Source organism: Brassica napus (assembly GCF_020379485.1).
Source record: "Brassica napus cultivar Da-Ae chromosome C1 unlocalized genomic scaffold, Da-Ae chrC01_Random_12, whole genome shotgun sequence".
Classification (NCBI taxonomy): domain Eukaryota; kingdom Viridiplantae; phylum Streptophyta; class Magnoliopsida; order Brassicales; family Brassicaceae; genus Brassica; species Brassica napus.
In genome coordinates, this window is record NW_026014130.1 from 1 (window position 1) to 21,314 (window position 21,314).

A 21,314-nucleotide genomic window follows, 5' to 3' on the forward strand; every position below is an offset into this window, starting at 1 on the left:
TAATGATTAAATGAGCCTCTGCATGCCAAATTCCCAACATAATTGAATTAGATAAAGAATCTTCAATTATGCTTCATGACTTTCAAGATTTCATATATCCTGCATGCACAAAATAAAACTTTTGATTGTTTATCTAGAATTACAGATCTATAAAGATCTCGGTTTATTCGTTGTGTTATTATTGTTTGATTGCTTAGAGCACCTCAAATTTGAATTATAGAAAAATATTTCAATATAAAAAAAATCATATTTTCTTAAAAGTAATATTAAAAATATAATTATTTAACTATAAATGAAAATATTAAAAATGTAATTTGTTACACAGTTTTTTTATTAAAAAAGTTATTTAGATACATGAAAACATCATATATTATAAAACAATAAAAATAACTTAAAATATAACCAGAGGGAATATTAACATGGAGAAAAACTTTAGGACAAAAGCCGAATGAGATTTGCTTGGAAATTCCACTCATGTCGGAAGTACAAACCTATTACCCAACGAAAGCTGTCCACATGGATGGCTAAGGTTCGTTTACCTGGTGTGACCAATAGTTAAAGCAGAGTCGACTAAAAAAACAATCATAAAGACAACAGTTCTTATAATATATCCCGAAAAACCACCATGTTGCAGTTAACTCTCTCCTCACGTTTTCGATTGGTTTTTGGTAATTATTTTCCCGTACATCTCTGCCTTTATATCTACACTTAATCCGCAGAACAGAAGAAAGACCATAAGCAAGAAGACCCAGAGAACAAAGAGAAAAAAGGTGGTCCACACTCCCGAAAGATACTAGATCAATGGTGTTAGAAGCTCTTGCCGGAATCAGTAATGCTCTAATCGCCACCTCATGGAGGGCATCGACCACAGCTTACAGCACCGACCACTTCGACATAGAAGTAGAAGGCGATACCGTCATTTTCGCTTTCAAACCATCTTTCTTGGTGAAAGATTGGTTTGATCCAGAGAATGCGTCTCCATTTGGAGAAACTAAGATGAACCGTGAACAGTTCCCTTGTATGAGAAGCATTGGCAACGACGTTAACGCTACCGTTAACGAAGCTTTCCTCAAGAATCTTAAACTTCTGGTTTCAACCTCATTTCCTCATTCTGTAAGTTAAAAACTCTTTTGACCTTTTTTGCGACATCAGTTGAAAACATATGACTCATTTATGCCTGAAACTTGCAGGTGAAAACGGTTGTCGACAGCATGAGAAGTCAACGGATAGTGTTCACAGGACATTCTTCAGGCGGTGCAACTGCAATCTTAGCAACAGTTTGGTATTTGGAGACATACTTCACAAAGCAGAGTGGTTTCTTCCCAGAGCCTCTTTGTCTGACCTTTGGTGCTCCATTGGTGGGTGACTATGTCTTCAAGCACGCCCTTGGGAGAGAGAACTGGAGCCGGTTCATCGTGAACTTCGTCACAAGATTCGATATCGTCCCTCGGATTATGCTTGCTAGAAAGGCATCAACAAAGCAAGCTCTGCCTTATGCTCTCTCCCAACTGGGTCGTAGAGCTGGGAACCAAGGAAATGACCAGAGCACCACAGGGTTTTTCGCAATGGTGATGAAAGACACAGCAACTGTTGCTCACCAAGCTGTCTGTAAACTGATTGGAAACGGAGAGCCGTTTTTAAAAACACTTTCAAGTTTCCTTGAGCTGAGTCCTTACAGACCCGCAGGCACTTTTGTCTTCTCTACAGGGACGAGATTGGTCTCAGTGAGCAACTCAGACGCCATTCTTCAGATTCTGTTGTACTCTTCTCAGTCCAGCAACGAGCAAGAATTGTCTCTAAGACCACATCAAAGCATAAGAGATCACCATAGCTATGAGGAAATGGCACATTCAATGGAAATGAAAGTTGTTGATCAATTGGATTTGCAGCACTTGCCTTTGGATGGAGGAGAATCTGCCCTCAGTGACCTTGGACTGGTAAAATCTTTCTCTCTTTTCTCCATAGTTTGATCCTTTACCTACAAGGATCTGAGATTTAGGGGTGGTTAATCTTGATAAAAGAAAAGTTTGGACAATTAGGAGTCATACGGCCTATGTATAATAAGTATTTAAAATTTGGGAGCCAATGCAAATGTTTTATCCGGCTGTGCTCATTGATGTTTCTTTTTCTTTTGCAGAGCACAAGAGCCAGACAATGCGTCCGTGCTGCATTTGAGGCAGAGAAGAAACGAGTCGATAACCAAAGCAAGATAGACGCTAAACAGCCTAAAATAGTGGAGAAGCTGGTATGGATAGAGGATGAATACAAGCCAAAGTGTCTAACTCATAAAATCGGGTACTATGATTCCTTCAAGGAATCTAATGAAGAGAAAGACTTCAGAGCAAACGTCAACAGAGCTGAGTTAGCTGGTATATATGACGAGGTGCTGGGTCTAGTGAAAGAAGGACAACTTCCAGATGGATTTGAGGGGCGCATTGAGTGGATAGAGCTAGCAAATCGCTACCGTAGATTGATCGAACCACTTGATATATCAAACTACCACAGGCACTTGAAGAACGAAGACACGGGGCCTTATATGATACATGGAAGACCAAACCGTTACAAACACGCTCAGAGAGGGTATGAGCATGAACTACTGAAGGCAGGCAGGAGTGCAGAAGAGATAAAGAGGTCTGACTGTGGATCTTGTTTTTGGGCTGAGGTTGAAGAACTCAGGAGAAAAGAATATGATGAGGCAAGGGTTAAGAAACTAGAAGAGTTGCTTGAAGGATGGATCAGAGACAAGGAAGTAGATGATGAGCATATATTTCTGGAGGACTCATCATTTAGAAAGTGGTGGCAGTCACTTCCTGAGGTTCACAGACGCGGCTCTAGCTTGCAAGTGCGTATGGGTTAAACAAGAGCCACCTGAACCTGAAGAAGTTTAGCTATTGGAAGTGCCTTGTGCACATTTGTCTAATAAAGAGATGTTATAGCTCTATATTAATGTTTTTAAATTTGGTTTCCACTTTAGGTTGATCTTAAAATAAGAAACATGATCTAAAGATCACTGTTTAGTGATGCAATAGCTCTATGTTCTAATGTCAAATTTGCTTTCCACTCTTAAGCCTAAAGCCATATTATAGCATGGAAAAGAAACAAACAGCCTTCCTGAGCGTTAACAGAAGGAAATATTCAGTGAAAGAGATAATATCATTACAAAGAAGCCTGAATGTACTAAAAATGTCGTTAAACAATACTAACTTCTAATCCTCAAAACATTTGGCTGTGAGAACGCTCCAAGTTGTAGCTACTACAATAACCAAGGAAGAAAATGTTTACAACCCTATGCAAAATTCAAAACTTGCCATTGAGCTTCTTCTGCATTGCTAGTTTACTTATATGAAAAACTGGTTATCATATTAAGTTCGTAATTTTCTTTATGAAAATTTTTAATTTATCCTGTTCAGTTCCCTGACCAAAAGTATTATTCAGCTCTGTATTATCTTAATATAAAATAAAACCAAAATTTATAAAGAACTAAATAGAATTTTAGACTTGTTTTTTGTTAGGAAGCACTTTTACTCTAGAGATTTGATAAAACAAAATTAATACTTCTACATGAGAAGGTTTTGAGTTTTGATTCTCAAGAAATGTGATTTATAACCAATTATGCTGAATAGTGGTAAAAGCTTACATGAGATTTTCTCATTGTGTAAACAGAACCGCCAAGCATAGCTCTTCATAAAAACGACTTGATATGATGCAACTATGACTCAAATAAAATTGTTAGGCGTGAGAATCCTCATAAAATATGTAGATTTATCAACTGTAAAATTGTTTTATAATATTTTTCGTATTGTTTACATCAATTTATTTTAGGTCAAATGAGAAAAACATAATTGGTTCAGTTACTAATTTACTATCCAATTTACTTGCGGATAAAGATTATGGCGGAAAAAAAAATACACAAGTAGGAGGCGGCGACTTGAAGTTTAAATCTGAAACCCAAGTCAAGCTACAAAAATTATTATAATTCTTTTTTGGCCAAAATACCATATAGATGAATTTCATCAACAATATTAAGAATCCAATATGTTTCAAATAGAAACGACACCGTTTAAAAGAAAAAGATCCCATTCAGTTTAACCAACTCAATCCAGTTAACCGATATGTTCTAATTGGTTAAACTAGTTGGACGTACAAAACTATTACCCAATGAGAATTATTCACGTGGATGGGTAAGGGTCGTTTACCTAGTGACCCAAGAACTGACGACTAAGGTGTTTTCCTAAAGTAGAATTGTAAATTTTAGAGCGAGGAATTGGGATTCATTAGAGAGGATAAATAAGTTGTTTTGTAATTTATTTACTCTGAGACATGTGTGTTAAAAGAAGGATAGGTAAAATTATGTTGTTAATTGTAGAAGCTTACTACTAGCTACGAACTTTGTGCCTTTTCGGCCTTCACTTTACGTGGAAGACCGTTGTTTACTTGGATAAGTTTACTACAAGCTAATCTCTTTTCTAGTTAAACTAAGCTGTCAACTAGGTACGGATCCACCAAGATAAATAATTGATTTAACATGTTGGACCAAAGTAAATGACATTTCCAAGAAATTTCCAAATTGAGTGAGTATTTTATCAAGACCACGACGATCGATCCTAGTCTCCTAGACTTTTCCATCTCAAAACAAATACTTGTGTAGTTGCTAACATAAAAAGAACCAAATGCGTGTATCAGAATTCTAACAGTTTTACAAAACTGAACCAATTGATCCAGTTTAATCAAATATATTCATTGATTTGGGTCTGTTAAATTGGTTTTGGTTAATTGACAAAAATGAAAAGAACTGAAAAAGAAAAACAAATATTTTCTCTAATGTTACGAAAATAAGGGAAAAATCTATATCTTTATTAGATAATAAGGAGCCATTTATATAGAAAATTACATAAGTATAAAACCCTAATACAATATAGGCTAGGAAATACAAAGACATAAGAATATGAACCTTCGAATATGGGCTTCCACCAGACTTTGGTTTATAACACTCCCCCTTGGAAGACCATCTCCGAAGTGGTTTGTAATACGCTTTGGATGTTGCCTCATTAAAACCTTACCAGAAAAACTCAATGGGATAAAACCATGGTGAAGGAAAAAGAGTACAACACGTACTATTCCCCCTGTTGAGTACATCTCTGGATGTCAGTAACGCCTTAGTAATTAGATCCACCAAATCCTCGCTTGAGTGAACTTGGACGGACAAACAACGTGTATCACCAAAATAATTTACCCTTCTTCGGGTAGGTTAGTATCAAATGGACCCAAGTCTTTAGTTCCTTGTAGGTAACAAAAATATGTATAATCCAGTTCTAGTGCCTTTGGGTCGATCATGAGCTATATCTAGCTAATAGATTACGGAAAATTATTTATCTAGCCTTGTATGGTTCGCCAAATCCATCAAAACTTTATGGCACTTAGACATGGCATTTCGGGACCAAAGATCTCCTCATTTTCTTCATTAGGGCCGAAATTATCTTTTCTAAACTGAGGAACCTTATAATTATGGGACTTGTCAATTCGTAAGCTTAGTCCATATCAAACTTCTTGAGCACGTTATCTATGTATGTCATTTGATGCATAAGGCTTTTCTTTTCAAGGTGCTCAATGTATAATCCAATATATAATCTTGTTTTTCCAAAACCTTTCATGTTGAATTTGAATTCTTTCTTGATGTATTCTATCTTTGGAAAATTTCTCCAGAGGTTCCTAGGATATTCAAGTCGTTCACATAAAGATATTCAATATTGTTCTCGAGAACTTGATGTGTTCGGTAGTTCGATACCCTCTGGAACTTTCACATAAATTTCGTTATCCAGTGGACCATATAGATATGTATTTTATTTGCCAGACTTAAAAGGAATCAGAATGTCGTTGCATCCACCACATAGGAGTATGTCTCATTTATAATTGATTTCAGGTCTTTGTGAGAACCTTATGCAATTTCGCCATTCTTATTATGTTTTCTCACCAAAGACTTACTTATGTCCAACTGGTTTGACTACATCTCTTCTCTTAAGAGATTTCATATACCACGTCTTATAGCATTATCAATTTGCTTAATCAATTTCTCTGGGTAATTTCTCCGAGTGCACTCTATGATAGACGTTGGTTTCATGATCCTCGCTTTTGTCAAGCGCTTTTGTATTCAAATATTATATCATCATCGACGTCGATATTATTTTACCGGTTCCATTTATGATCCAGACATGACATAATGCATTTAGATCTTATTATTTTCAGGTACCTGATCTTTATTCATGGTCATGTCTAAGGTTTCCTTTGGACAACCTTAATTTCGGATCTGCCATTTCAATTTTATGCTCTTCTCATTTTCGAGTAATACATGTATGGAACCGTCTTATCTTAACTAAGTCCAATATCAATTTATTAAAGCATAAACCGCTGGTATATTTCAGTTTGGGTCATCAAACATGTCTGACAATTGACTTGTTTAAGTTCTGAGAATGATTCATTCTTTGAACTCTTATTCTATATTCATATTTGAGGATCATTATTCATTCTCGAAATCGTTTACCAGCTTATTATTTTTCTCCCTGATGTTGGATGTACAGATTTATCTAATCCATGGATTAGCCTTAATCATATCTCTCGTGGCCTTATATATTCTTATGGATATTTATATCCAACGTATACACTTAATTCAATTTCAGATCCCATCTTATAACTTTGTGGTGGAGCAACTTATTTAAGTTCTCTATATGAGAACATTAATTCTTGACCCTTTATCAAATTCATGGGAGAGTCTATTTGTTCTTTGGCATTATGCGAACAAATTTTGCTGCAATTTATAAGGATTCATAAATCCACCGGTATCACCAATTACTCTTGCAAACTTATTGCAGATTTTGACAAGATATGTACAACCATATGTCGTCATATATGATGGATGATCAGTCCATCTGTGGGTGATCAAGCCCACGAAATTCCTTGCTTATTTTCGAAATATCATGGTGAATACTCATATTATCAATTCTCTTATTCAAAGGGGCACCATATCTTAAACCATTCAATAGAATGTCACATACTTAACCGAAATGGCATGACTGGTTTGCCAATCATTAATCTCCATATAATCTTTCTGTTGTGCAATTTCGTTTTCAGATTTGATTTTGGCCGAGTTCTATTTGGGCTATAGTTGTTGTGGATGCTTAACTTATTTAGGGATTTTGGGATTCTCTGATTCTCCCCCTCGAGATAATAACACTTAATGTTCATTTATCTCGTATTGAATCCCAAACTTAGGTAATTTAATATCAAATTTTGTTCCCTTAGACAATAATTTTGAAAACATCATGCATTAAATAAATCAAAGTGTGCAACAAATAGTCATAAATAAATTAAGTCTGATTAGATTAATAGAGATTTAAATTCGGCCAAGATAGATTATTCAAAGACTTTGGCCAAGGAATTTTGGCCAAGGAGATTCGGCCAAGATGATTTTACCAAAATGCTTTGGCCAAGAGATTCTATTAGTTTGACTAGATTTCATATTTGGCCAATAGAAATTTCAATTTGTCCAAGCTTTTGCCTTCGGTCAAGGTCTTTTAAAGGTTGGCCAAGAGAATTTAGACTTTTCATTTGATTAAGATTTAAGCTAGGCTAAGCTTCTACATTTGGCCAAGGCTTTAAAGATCATGCGATTGTTCATTAGGCCAAACATAAGTTTCGGCCAGGCCAAATCCGAATGGTTCTAGGATTCTTATAGATTTCGACCAAGGAGTAATTTTATAATCAGATTTTAAGTTTTAAACAAGTGATCATGTCTTAAAATTTGGCTAAGATTTCATTTGGCCAAGGCTTTGAGAAACGATCCTACAAATGTTCATATGAACATGTATAGTTTTGGCCAAGCCAAATCCAAACAGTTTTAGGATTTGGTTATGTGTTTCGGATTTGCTAGATTTTTCAGCATATGATTCAAGATTTAAAAACACATATAGGCCAGACAATGTAATCGAATCAAGTTTAGCATATGATGAAGTTTTGATCCTACTGCCAAGCTTTTAATCATGCGGATAGGATTTCATGCAATCTCTATGTTTTAAACAAGCAAGACATCATTTTCAATCAAGTAATCAGCTAGCAAATCAGATTTGGATCATGTGAGCATGTGACTGAGCAAATTAAATCTAGGTTTCATGCTGCATGCAATCGGATTTTATCTTTAACAATCAATCCAGATTTTAATTTCTTAGCATGCGAGCTAGGCGATCAAACAAATCAGATTTTGGGTTTGAAGCATGCGAATCAGATTTGGTTAAGACATACGATTCAGATTTTAAACATATCATGTGATCAAGCAACCAAATCAGATTTCAATCAATAGCATGTGATCAAGGCAATTTCTATTTCTAATAGGATTTAATCATGCGATTTCAATTTCCTAGGTCTAATCGATTTTTAATCAATTAGCATATGAATAATTTCAATCTAATCATGAAATTTTATCCCTAGGTTTCATATGATCAAATTCTGGAATTCTAATTTAAATTTATTAAGTTTTAAATTTTCAGGAAATTCCAATAAACATGCGATCAGATTTTAGGTTAAACTTCAAATCCTAATTCTAATAGGATTTAGACACAAGAACAAGTAATTATTTTTAGTCTAATTATGCAACCTCAAACATGTATTTATGCATGAAAAATATCAAGTTATACAAGCATAAAATCGGCCAAGACAAAAAACCCTAATAACTTTGTAACAACCTTGTAACAACCTTCTTTTTTTTTTTTTTAAGGGTTCTAGGTTTTAGCATGCAATTTCAGTTTTAATGTTTATGTTTCGATTTCTAACATTAAAACATGTAATTTCTATTAGAGATCAGATCAAACAATTAGGTTTTATCAATCCTATCATGTGATTAACAAAATCAATTTTTAAACCTAAACATGCGATTTAATTTTCTATGTCTATCATGCGATTTTGATTTTAATGTTTAGCATATGATTTGCAAACCTAAAACATGCAATTTCTATTAACAAACAGATCATACAATCAAGTTTTAATAATCCTAGAATGTGATTAGGTGGCCAAACAAATCAAATTTCAATTAAGCATGCGATTTGCAATTTTATGCCTAGTATACAATTTCTAATTTCAAAAAACATGCAACAAGATTTTCTTAAACAAACAATCAGATTTTAAAGCTTTAAACAGCATGTGAAAACAAGTTTTAGAAATTTTTCATCAAGGGGGTTTTAATTTTAAGGCTATGTGATTTTTAGGTTTAAGCAAATTAGGTTTTAGATGTTTAGGAATCGGTTTTTCAAGCATACCAAGTATGCGATCTGATTATTGACATAATCAGATCTGAAACTATAGTTTTAGGTATATGATTTAAGTTTTAGAATTATTAGAATCATATTAGATAGTATAGGTTTATACAATTTTCGGTTTTAAGCATGACATTCGATTTTCATGTCATGCGATTTTAGGTTTAGATTAGTTCTTAGGTTCAAAACTTATGACCATGTTTTACTAACTTTTAAACATATATACTATATAATTTATAAGGATATAAATCGAATTATGTATTCATAGTTGGTTAGGTTTTGATTTCTATGATCACATATTAAGGTATATGCGATCGGTTCTCTCTTGTATGGCTCGAGTTTAATTACATTAAACTCGACCTCTAAGTAGTTTTAAATTTTGAGATAGTTTACCTATGAACTCCTTTTGATCTGAATGGAAAAGAGAGTATGATCGCACGGGCAGCAACTCCTCTCGGCTTAAACTCCTTGTTGATATTTGATTTTAATTCCCTCGGCTCATGAAACAACACGAGGAGCATTAGATAACATGAACGCCAACAAGATAACATGAATCAACTAAGGTTTGATAAACTTATCTTGCACATGAGTTGAGTTCGGCTAGAAAATCCTTGTTGGAATCGGATTTGGTTTCCAAATCAAATTGGCGCGCACTGTATCTGTGCGTGAGGGCGCGTCGGTGGTCAAATCGACAAGCGGTTTGCACTGACGGATTTGTCTTGGTGAGGGCTTCGATTTGATATCTTGATCGTTTTCTGAGTCCTCACGGTTTGAGAGAACGACCTCTTTGAAGTTCCGAGGCAGATTCCTTTGCGTTTAGGGTTTGATGATTTTCGGATGAGTTAAAAAATATTTCGTGGGGGCTTAGGGCTAGAGGCTATCTTGCTGATAACGTGTTATGAAAATAAGGAAAAAGTCTATATCTTTATTTGACAATAATGAACCCTTTATATAGGGAATTACATAAGTATGAAACCATAATACAATATAGGCTAGGAAATACAAAGACATAAGAATATGGGTCTTCGAATATGAGCTTCCACCAGACCTTGGTTTATAACATCTGAATATATTTTTTGGGAAAATTGTTTTTTTTAAGGCCCAAAAAATGATAACTATGTCCTATTAGGCTAATTTTTTTTTTTAACCATTTTTTCTTCTAATACCCTTTTGTATTTTCAAAAATAAATCAAATAAATAGTTTTAGAAACAAAAAAAAGTTCAAAAAATACTAACTACTGATGAAATACCTATATCAACTTATTGGTATTTTTTTTATAATTTTAAAAATGTTTAAATCGTAATTTCATATTTTGTTTTACAAAAAGTAGAATTGACATTCTACACAGTAGAAACTGTAATCCACTTTTTTCATTGAATCTAATATGTTTAGAATACGTGATCTACGTAAATAATAGTAATCTAAAAATATTTGGAAAACACATTCCGCGCTTAACCTATCGTTCTAAAATCTCTAGAATCTGGAATCTACACATTACTATAAATCTAAAACCTGTAGAAATCGAAATCTACACATTACTATAAATCTAAAACTAGTAGAAATCAATTTCAAACATGTTTAATGTGTTTTATATATAGTAGAATACATATTCTACTGATAAATATAATCAGTTCCAAAAATATAGGAAGAGAATATTTGGAAATATTCAGTTTCCTTATATTTATTAAATCGATTTAAAAAAAAATCGTGATTTATAAAATCAATTTTTAAATTAAAAAAATTAAAACATCGATTTGGAAACCGTTTGATCTGAACTGGTCGATCCTGATCTGAACCGGCAAAAAACTTTTATACCATTGTTCTCGATATATATAACAAATCATTATTTAAATAAAAAAAAATAAATATTTTATGTTTTCAAATTATACTTTTTCAAGAAAAAATTTTTGATTTTTTTTTTCAAAATTTTTTTATATATTTTTAAGTATTTATTTATATATTTATTAGAATCCTAAATTCCACATTCCAAAAATCCTAATCCACCCTTCAACTCTAAACTCTAAGTCTAGATTAATTAACTCTAGGGGTATTAGTGTCTTTTACCCTTAATTAAAAGTGAGGGTAAAAGTGGTTAGTGTAAACATAAAAAGTGGTATTACGAAGGTGGTATTTGTGGCAATTTCCTTTTTTAGAGATTTTTAATATTTTTTTAAATTATTTTAGTTAAAAATTATATTTTAATATTTAACATTTTTTTATTAATTGTAATTTCTAATTTTTAATTGAAATTAAGGACAATATTGTTTTTTTTTAAATATTTAGACTAATAGAACATAAAGTATATGAGATTAGCCTAATATGACATAGTTATCATTTTTTGGTATAAAAAAACAATTTTCCATGTATTTTTTTGTCAGAAGTCAAAAACAGTACTGAAGACATGAAATTTGATTATAATCCGGTTCTTCATTCTTGTACTTCGTAAATCTAAACGTCAATTGGAACGCCCCAACAAAACAGTCCAAAGCGAGAAGTGTGCTTTGGTGTCAGTTCAAATAAAATTGAACCGGTTTGATATGTAGAGAATTATCCGGAAATAAATGCTAGTGGATTATTTCAATATATTCCTCCAAAATAATAATTTCTAATTATAGAGTAAAAATTAGTGGATTACTAGTTTACATCTTGAAAACCAAGTCAAGCTATTATAATTCCTTTTTTCGCCAAAATATTATATGGACAAATATAAGGATTGATAAAAAAAAAGACAAACATAGGTAGGCTTAGGCGTTCTGATACCCGTTCGGGTTCGGATCGGGGTTTTCGGATTTCGGTTCTGTTTTGTAACACCGCCTAGGTTCCATTCTAGTGATTTTACAAGCATGAATCAAATTCGGATATAACACTTCGGGTTCGGATCGGTTCGGATATATCCAAAGTAATCATATATCGTTCGGATTTGGGTTCTATCGAATCTGTTCAGATATATCCAAAATAAAATTTAAAATTTAAAAGTAAAACATAAGAAATATATACTTCTTCTTATATAATAGAGTATTTAAGGTATTTGTTTATTTTTTAATACTTATTATTAAATATTATATCCAAATAAATATGAAATTGAATATTTGAAATACATATATATATTTCAAATATTTATATCGTATATTAATTTGGACATTTGAATCGGTTTCTTCGGATATTTTTTGGGTTTTCGGGTTATCCATTCGAATTCGATTAATAACACTTCGGGTTCGAATATGTTTTGTAACACCTTACAAAATCTATTCGGATATTTTTTATATTTCGGACCGGATACGGATTGAGTTTTTTGGTTCGGATTTGGTTTAGATTTAATGTTATGGATTTTAGCATAGTATTATCTTTCCTTGGGTAAAACAAAAAGTTGACGAAGACTTCTAAATTATTTCAATGTTTTTGGCCGAAGAAATATGATGATCGCTTGAAAATAATAAATATTCTTTTTTTGTAACTTGGGCTTCAGATTTAACAAGTCTTCGAAAGCCAAGTTGACGAAAGCTTGTATTTAATTTTGAAATCGAAGTCAAGCTACACAAATTATTTTTTAGTAAGTGGATACAAACTTTGCTCAACCAAAAAAGCATAGAGACGAAGAAATTTCCGATAAAAAGTGAATAAATCTTTTTTTCAAAAAAAAAAAGTGAATAAATCTATGAGTTACTACGAAACACCAACTATGTCGATTGTACAGTCATCGCAACGATTGACGTCTATTGGAGACGAAGACTTCAAAAGTCAAGCTTACATATTTTCTAACGCTAGATTCATTTGATAACACAGTGAAAAACTTTCGGGAAATAAAAACGAATGAGATTTGCTTGGAAATTCCACTCATGTCGGACGTACAAAACTATTATCCAAATGAGAACTACCCACGTGGATGGCTGAGGTTCGTTTTCTTATTACCAATAGTTAAAGCAGTCAATTTTAAACAATCATAAAGCAAAGACAACAGTGCTTAAGATATCCCCAAAAAACCCATGTTGCATTGTCCTCACGTTTCCGATGGATACTTTCGGTAATTACTAAGTCGACATCCGCGCTACGCCGCAGAAAAATGTATATAGGATTCTGTTATTTGATGCAACTAACATTTCATGTTTACTTCGTTTGAATAATCGAACATTTTTAGCTTAGCTTTAAATATGTTATTTTGTGATTTTTAGCTTAGTTTCTCCCCTGATATCTTACTATTTTTATGAGTTCTAGCATTTATTATTAGTACAATTTAATAATTTTAAGATGCATTTAGATGTATATATTGCATTAAAGTGTTCATTTGCATTTAACAGGGGTTAAAATGCATTTTGAGAAGTTTGGGGTGAAATCACAAAATTATTCTTGCAAATTTCAGAGTTCGTGGCCGATTTGAGAACCATCAAGAAGCGAGAGACCATTCTGCAAATATGAGGGGTCTGTAATGTACAACTGAAAGTCGAGGGTTGATTTGAATGGATATCTTTGCAATTTCAAAAGGCTTAGGGGCAATGCGAGAAGAACCAAAAGGTTCAAGGATCAACTGTGCAAATAATTGAAAATCCACCATTGTGGAGTTCCCGAGCTTTTCAATCCGAAGATGGCCGCGACGGTGAGAGGCAACGACTCCGGAGCTTCGGAACTGGCTGCCACGACTCGAGCTGAGGTCACGGCGGCGTTATCTGACGGCGTGTGAGGATTGCGAGAAGACGGACGAATCGGAGGAGGAACCACGGTGGCTAGGTGATCACGGCCATGGTTTGCGCGCCGACGCGACAACGAAGCTGAGCATGACGACCACGAGCTGATAGCAAAGACGCGCCGGAGGAGCTTGATTTCATGGCCGAGACTTCGGCTCGAGCTTGACTGAGCGAGGAACGCGGGCTGTAACCGCGGACCACCCCAACTCCCACTGCCGGAGCCCGCCGCAAAACTGGAGTCGCAATCGACCTCTCTGAAGAAAGCGCCTACGCCGTCCGCTGGACCGTGGATCACTACATCCGTCCCACCTCCGTCCTCTTCAGCGCTGACTGTAGTTTTTTTTTTTATATCTAGCAAAAGAAGAAAGTGACGTGGAGACACAAAATGTTTTGATTGGTTTTCACAGTTTTTTCAATTAATGACATGTCAATCCCTCAGTCATTTTAAAAGTTGAGGTGTCCAGAACATTGCTCCATTATTGTGTTTTATTTTTATCTAAACTATTTTCGATCTTTTTGTTTTTGCATTTTTTAAAGTAGTGAATAATGATTTCTGAAGTTAAGGTATTCCGTTCACAAGCATGTGTGTTGTACAATTTCGCTTTAATACAGTATATGGAATACTATTATGGTTCACAGCTTTTTACATTACTTATTTGTGTCTTTCCTTTGGTTGTCGCCGATTGAATGAAAAAAAAGACAAAATACTTGGATCATACTGCAGCGATATTAATCTTGAAGTTTAGAATCTGCACGTACCATACAAACTTGAGTTCCTTATTAAGACATGTTCTTCTTGCTGGTTGTCATCATCTTCAAAGTCATTAGCTTCTTATCATTTGTGCAAACTGGATTACCAAATATCTTACCTCAACTCATATCTAACTAAATAAAATTTTAAACTGCATAGTGTACTTAGGATATAGAAATTTGAATATTAATCATATTGATCAATAATATTACTTATAAACTATAGAAGAAATATACATGTTTAACCATTAGCAAGTATGCATTCTTCTATTAATAAATTCAGAAATAATTGTGTATGGACTTGGTTGTTATGTTTGGCTTAACAACAATGTGAAATTAGGATTACTAACCAAAAAATTAAAATAGAAGCGTTGAATTTTTTGTTGTCGGCAAATAGAAGTGTTGATTAGTTTTACCCTTTTTCTATTGGTATTATTACAAAAAAAAAAACATATTAGGTTTATGTAAAATTCAAATATATCTTCTCTAAAACAAGTTAAACTTGCTAAACTCTCACTAAAGAGAAATATTATGAGAACGGAAAAAATACAAGCCAGAATTTCACTATTTTCAAAAAAATATTTTTAAATGAATGAAATTTTTCAAAAAAACAATTAACAAAAAAAGTATTTATATTTACATTATTTATCCATAAATATTTAAATTTTGTGATATACGACAAAATTACATACACTAACTTTCAAAAATAATTATGTCAAAATAAAGTTAAAATCAATTTCTCAAAACCAAAAAGGGTGAAAATCAGTTTAAAATGACTAAAAAGTACCTAGAAGAAATTAACTAAATATCTAGGTTAAGTTTTTGAAAATTAAAATATAATATTTTAATTAAATATTAAAATATAATAAAATTTAAATACATGAATAAAAAATTAAATTTTAAAAGTGTTGACATTCTTAAAAAAACATATATGTCAATATAAAATAGAAATAAGCTTAAATATGTTTTAATCACAAAATTATAAGATAAACATTTACGAATTTAATAAGTTGTTTAGAGCTGCTTTTGATTCTCAGTAAATCGCATTTACATTTTTTAATTTGTTACCTTCAATCTATCAATATACCATTAGATTTTTCCATCGTTATTTATAAGAATTTAGGTTAGAACATCACCAATTAATGCATTGAGAATTTTTTACAATTTTTAAAAAAATTCTAAATTACTTTTCCCTATTCCAACACCTTCGTAAGCTTAAGAATAGTGGAAATAAGTTTCTACATCGTCGAAGAAGGCGATTCCAATCACGATGGCGGCCCTTGCCTCCATCGTCGGCGAACGGTGACCAGAGTTCTCCCTGGGCGAAGGCTCCCCTGGTGGCGGCTCCACCGCCGTCGGACCCAGTGGACGGGGTTGTCTCAATAACAATCCCTGCAGAGATCTTAGCGGACCCTAACCCTCTCTGGCGCTGCTATGCTGTCGGGTACTTCATTGGCGACGCCCCACACATCGGCTCCATTCACGCCACTGTTAACCGCCTCTGGTCTTCTCCAAAGACTGGTAACAAAATCGTTGTGCAGTTTCTTGAGAAGAATATTGTTCTTTTCCGAATTGAGAACACTCTGGTGCGGGAGAGAGTGATTCAACGACGCTACTGGCACATTTCGGATGTTCCCCTAGTGGTTAACAAGTGGTCCCTTGAAACGGCGCTAGATCCCCAGGACCTCTCGGCCATGCCTATTTGGATCGACCTCAAGGGAGTTCCGAGTATGCTGTTCTCTCACAAGGCTCTCAAGTGTCTCAGTCGCGCAGCGAGAAAGTTCGTCAAGCTGCATCCTAGCACTGAGAGGTGTACGAGGATAGATGTGGCTCGGGTGCTTGTTGAGGTCAACGTACAAGCCCCTCTGGTGGAGAAAATCATATGTCTGGACAAGGATGGTTTGGAAATGATGATTGATATGAGTTACCCCTGGCTGCCTCCGCAATGTAATGTCTGCGATGCGTGGGGTCATAAAGGGGTCAACTGTACGTCTAATAAGATTCGTGTTTTGCAGAATGGTAAAGAGATTGTTGAGGAAACTGGAGATACTGAAGTGGTGATAAATGGTGAAGGCAAGGTGAGATATGAGCTTGACAAAAACCGCAATGTAGTAAATGAGCTGCTTCTTGAACTGGAAGATCTTCCTCCAGCTTTGGGAAGTGATGTTGTGGGTGATGTTTCCAGGAAAGCATTTGAAGTGGGAGGTATTTCACTATCTGCATCAGAGCTTGTGGCAGAGAACTCAGAGCTTGACTGGGCTTTAGTTGGAGGCAAGTCCCCTCAGATGGAAGCAAAGAGAACTGAGGAGATGGCAGAGGTTGATGGGAGGAATGATGGCATAATCTCTCCGTCGCGATTCAGTGTTTTAGCGATAGAGGGAAACGATGATAATCAAGAAGAGGACGAAGACAGTAAGGAGGAAGGTGGGGTAGAAGAGGTAGAAGAGTTAGAAGAGGGAGAGGTAGATGCTGGGGAACAAAAAGAGAGTACAAAACTGAAAGATGTCGCGAAGAGTGTTCGTCTCCGCACTAATACCAGTTTGAAGCTTAGCAAGCAGTTCCCAGCTCGTGCTAAGGATACTAAGTCATTAAGGGCCAGCACTATCGCCAAAAAGCTTCCAGTAGGAAGTTATGAAGTCCTTTTTCGCATGGAACATGCGTGGCTTCAATATGCCTCGCAAACACAGAGAAGTCAGAAGATAAGTACAAGCAGAAAAGTTCTTATTTGGATGCTTATTGGAGACGAGAGTTCAACAGGAAAATTATGGAGATTGTTTGGGAGCTGCGTTACCAGGATGGGCTTCAATAGCAAACTATGATTTCAGCCCGTTAGGACGTATTTGGTTTTGCTGGACTGAAGGGGAAGTTGTTACTAGGCTGCACGCTAGTTCTCAGGTCATAACTTGTGCTGTTCAGATTCCTGAGACAAGAGAGCAGTTTATACGTTCTGCTGTTTATGCTTCAAATTGTGAGGTGGAGAGAAGAAAGCTGTGGGATGATTTGCGAGAAACTCAGGCAGTTTACAAGCTTCTGGATTCGTCTTGGATGGTCATTGGGGATTTCAACACTACTCTATCTTCGAGAGAGCACTCGAGAGTGGGTATGAGTCGAGCTTCGCAGACCGGGATGCGACAATTTCAGGATATGGTGGGAGACTGCAATTTAACTGACATGGCGTCTACTGGTGCTTTTTCACGTGGTGGAACAAGAGGGATGAGGAACCTAGAGGAAAGAAATTGGATCGAGCATTGATAAATGCGGCCTGGTTCAGGGACTTTCCTTACTCTTCATCACGTTTTGAGGCAGGGGCATTTCCGATCACGCTAGGTGTGTGGTCCAACTATCAGAAGTTCACAATGAAGCACGAAGACCTTTCCGGTTCCTAAACTACCTTACGGAGCACGCTGACTTCCTACCTACAGTCAAGTGTGTGTGGGATTCTGCTCCAGCCATACACTACTCTCGCACAGCTTTAAGCAGGTTTCAAGCCAAGCTGAAGCTTCTCAAGTATGACATGCGGATGCTAAATAAGACCCACTATGGTGATCTACCGCGGAGAACCAAACTTGCATTCGAAGAGATGTGTCAGAGCCAAAACCTGGCTCTACAGGATCCAAACCCCACAACCTTTGCTGCTGCTGCTGAAGCATCTGACAGATGGAGTAAATTGACAAGCATTGAGGAGAAGTTCTTCTGACAGAAGTCTGGCATCAGATGGTTGGGAGCTGGTGACCAAAATATGGTGTTCTTTCACCGGGCTGTTCAGACTCAATCCTCTAGAAATTCCATTAAGAGTCTCATAAATGAGGCTGGAGAAACGCTAATTGACCCCGCAGCTATCAAGAGGGAGGCAGTCCTGCATTTTCAGAAGTTTCTCCAAGTTCAGGATCAGGGTTCCAAAGCTGATTCACTCCCCATGCTGCAGGACTTAATATATTATCGCTGCTCGCCTGACTCCGCTGCGGGCTTAGTTGCTCCAGTCTCTGCTGAGGAGATCATATCAGCCATCCGAGCTCTGCCAAACGACAAAGTCTCGGGTCCAGATGGGTACACAAAGGAATTTTTCGTAGCAGCTTGGCCAGTGGTGGGAGCAGAATTCATCATCTCAGTGCAATCCTTCTTTCTGTTTGGGTTCTTTCCTACGGGGGTCAATGCTACGATCCTCTCTCTCATCCCGAAGATAGAGGATGCGCAAGGAATGAAAGACTACCGACCTATAGCTTGCTGCAACTTCTTGTACAAGGTCATCTCAAAGGTACTAGCACGCCGGCTAAAAACCATTCTCCCGGAGGCCATTGAGCTTAATCAGACTGCTTTCATAAAGGGCAGACTGTTGTTGGAAAATGTTCTTCTTGCCTCCGAGCTTGTCAATGGATATCATCGGACATCTAACACCAATAGAGCTGCGGTTAAGTTCGATATCTCCAAAGCGTTCGACACGGTTAAATGGTCTTTTATCACATCAGCCTTGAAGGCTATGGGTCTTCCTCTGCAGTTTATTCTCTGGATCAAGGTCTGTATCTCCACAGCGGCCTTCTCGGTCTCTGTAAACGGTAGCTTGGAAGGCTTCTTCTCAAGTGCCAGAGGTATTAGACAGGACTGCTCTCTCTCGCCTTATTTATACGTCATATTGAATAATGTACTCTCGCTGATGCTGAACAAGGCAGCAGAAGCTAGACAGTTTGATTACCACCCACAGTGTAGGGAATTGAAGCTCACGCATCTTAGCTTTGCCGATGACATCTTTGTGTTCACTGATGGCTCACTTAAATCTTTGAGGGGGATATTATCTGTCATGGAGCAGTTTGCTGGTATCTCGGGGCTGCATATCAATGCTGCGAAATCTTCTATATTTGCTACGGGGCAGGGCGTCTCTACCATGCTTAATGAGGCTGTGTAAATTGGGATTACAGTGGGTACCTTGCCTGTTAAATATCTGAGCATGCCACTCACCACCAAAGCTCTATCTAAGCAGGATTGCGAGCCTCTACTTGAAAAGGTGCGAGGCAGATTGCTTTCTTGGAGGAACAAATGCCTCTCCTACGCGGGCAGGCTACAACTACTTAAATCAGCCATCTCTAGTATAGTAAACTTTTGGAGCCAAGCCTTCATTACTCCCCAAATCATGTCTCAATAAGCTTGAGAGCATGTGCAGTGCATTTTTGTGGTCCGGCTCCCCTAATCATACGCATAAGGCAAAGGTGGCATGGGAAGATCTCTGTTGCCCTAAAGAAGAGGGAGGACTAGGCCTCAGGAAGCTTCGGGATTCATCAAAAGTATTTTCCATGAGTTTGATATGGAGGATTCTTACGCAAACGAACTCTCTTTGGGTCTCTTGGATTCAGCAGTATCTCTTAAGGCAGAACTCTTTCTGGGATGTTAAGGAGGATGCAAAGGGTTCTTGGATGTGGAGAAAGCTACTGAAGTTAAGACCTCTAGTCTATCAGTTCGTTTGGGTGGAGGTTAAAGATGGCCGCACTGCATTCTTCTGGTTCGACAACTGGCTACAACTGGGTAAATTGATTGATATCACGGGAGAAATTGGCACATGATATCTTGGAGTTCCCCGGAATGCTCGGGTCTGTGAAGCGGTAACGCGTTCGAGTTGGAATGTAAGGGATCGTAGGAGTTGTCATTTTCATGACCTTCACTCGTGCATCCAGGGAGAGCCAGTGCCTGATACCAATGGAGGTAGCGATATTGTCCTTTGGAAGCACTCTGATGATTCATACAAACCATATTTCTCTTCGACACGTACTTGGGACCAGATCAGAGAGAGAAAAGCTGCGGTTTTCTGGTGTAAAGGGGTTTGGTTTGCTCAAGAAGTACCGAGATTTTCCTTCATTGTTTGGCTGGCAGCTAGGAACAGATTGTCAACGGGGGACCGTATGAGAGCGTGGGGTATTCAACAGGCTTGTGTTCTTTGTGGAGAGCCTGACGAGACTCGCGACCATATCCTCTTTGCTTGCCCGTATTCATTTACTGTCTGGGATAGTTTGGTAAACAGACTGAGTGGCAACATGACAGATCCTGACTGGTTGACCACTCTGCAATTTGTGACTGCAAACAACCTGCAGATTCTTGACAAGATTCTACTCAAAATGGCGTTTCAGACTTCCATTTATCACATCTGGAAAGAACGGAATGAGCGAAGACATCAAACTGGCTTCCGTACGGCGAGTCAAGTCATGCGCATTGTCGACAAAGCAGTGCGCAATAGGATAACGCCTCTTCGGTATACGGCAGGCCACAAGTATGTTGGACTGATGCAGCGGTGGTTTGAAGTTACAGCCACTTCATAGGAGAATAAAACATATTTTATACTCTCACAGCCTTTTAAGTTTCTATAGTAGGCTCAAAAATAGGTTGTAAATCTTTTTCACTATGATCAATAAATTAAAAATTTCATGGAAAAAAAATATTCCAAGGTTATAATTTTTTAAAATTTATCAATGAATAATATATCTGCATATATATGTGTAATGCAATCTATCCAAAGTACTTTTATGTAGTAACTAAATATGGAATCGTTCATACTGAAATCTACTACATATTTCACATTTTTTTAACAAATAATTATTTACA

General features: G+C 36.3%; 3 protein-coding genes across 3 annotated transcripts; all 3 read left to right on the forward strand.

Moving 5' to 3' along the window:
* Nucleotides 1-695: 695 nt before the first annotated feature.
* LOC125594597 (protein EDS1B-like) lies at nt 696-3,060 on the forward strand. Its single transcript, XM_048770738.1, has 3 exons — nt 696-1,113; nt 1,191-1,937; nt 2,138-3,060. The coding sequence occupies exons 1-3, from the start codon at nt 802-804 to the stop codon at nt 2,855-2,857; spliced, it is 1,779 nt and encodes a 592-aa protein (XP_048626695.1). The 5' UTR covers nt 696-801; the 3' UTR covers nt 2,858-3,060.
* A 10,819-nt stretch (nt 3,061-13,879) lies between these two features.
* Nucleotides 13,880-18,426, forward strand: LOC106354547. The gene is made up of 4 exons (XM_048770737.1): nt 13,880-13,971; nt 15,985-17,350; nt 17,487-17,974; nt 18,036-18,426. The coding sequence occupies exons 1-4, from the start codon at nt 13,880-13,882 to the stop codon at nt 18,424-18,426; spliced, it is 2,337 nt and encodes a 778-aa protein (XP_048626694.1).
* Nucleotides 18,427-20,198: 1,772 nt separating this feature from the next.
* On the forward strand, nt 20,199-21,031 carry LOC106354555. The gene is made up of 2 exons (XM_013794526.1): nt 20,199-20,243; nt 20,393-21,031. The coding sequence occupies exons 1-2, from the start codon at nt 20,199-20,201 to the stop codon at nt 21,029-21,031; spliced, it is 684 nt and encodes a 227-aa protein (XP_013649980.1).
* The last annotated feature ends 283 nt before the right edge of the window (nt 21,032-21,314 follow it).

Coding starts and splice junctions, on each gene's coding strand:
- LOC106354555 (XM_013794526.1), top strand. CDS start 20,199: ATGGCCGCACTGCATTCTTCTGGTTCGACAACTGGCTACAACTGG. Junction 20,244..20,392: donor CGACAACTGGCTACAACTGG/GTAAATTGATTG, acceptor TCGTGCATCCAG/GGAGAGCCAGTGCCTGATAC.
- LOC125594597 (XM_048770738.1), top strand. CDS start 802: ATGGTGTTAGAAGCTCTTGCCGGAATCAGTAATGCTCTAATCGCCACC. Junction 1,114..1,190: donor CAACCTCATTTCCTCATTCT/GTAAGTTAAAAA, acceptor TGAAACTTGCAG/GTGAAAACGGTTGTCGACAG. Junction 1,938..2,137: donor CCCTCAGTGACCTTGGACTG/GTAAAATCTTTC, acceptor TTTCTTTTGCAG/AGCACAAGAGCCAGACAATG.
- LOC106354547 (XM_048770737.1), top strand. CDS start 13,880: ATGGCCGCGACGGTGAGAGGCAACGACTCCGGAGCTTCGGAACTGGCT. Junction 13,972..15,984: donor GCGGCGTTATCTGACGGCGT/GTGAGGATTGCG, acceptor TCGTCGAAGAAG/GCGATTCCAATCACGATGGC. Junction 17,351..17,486: donor CTATCGCCAAAAAGCTTCCA/GTAGGAAGTTAT, acceptor AGAGTTCAACAG/GAAAATTATGGAGATTGTTT.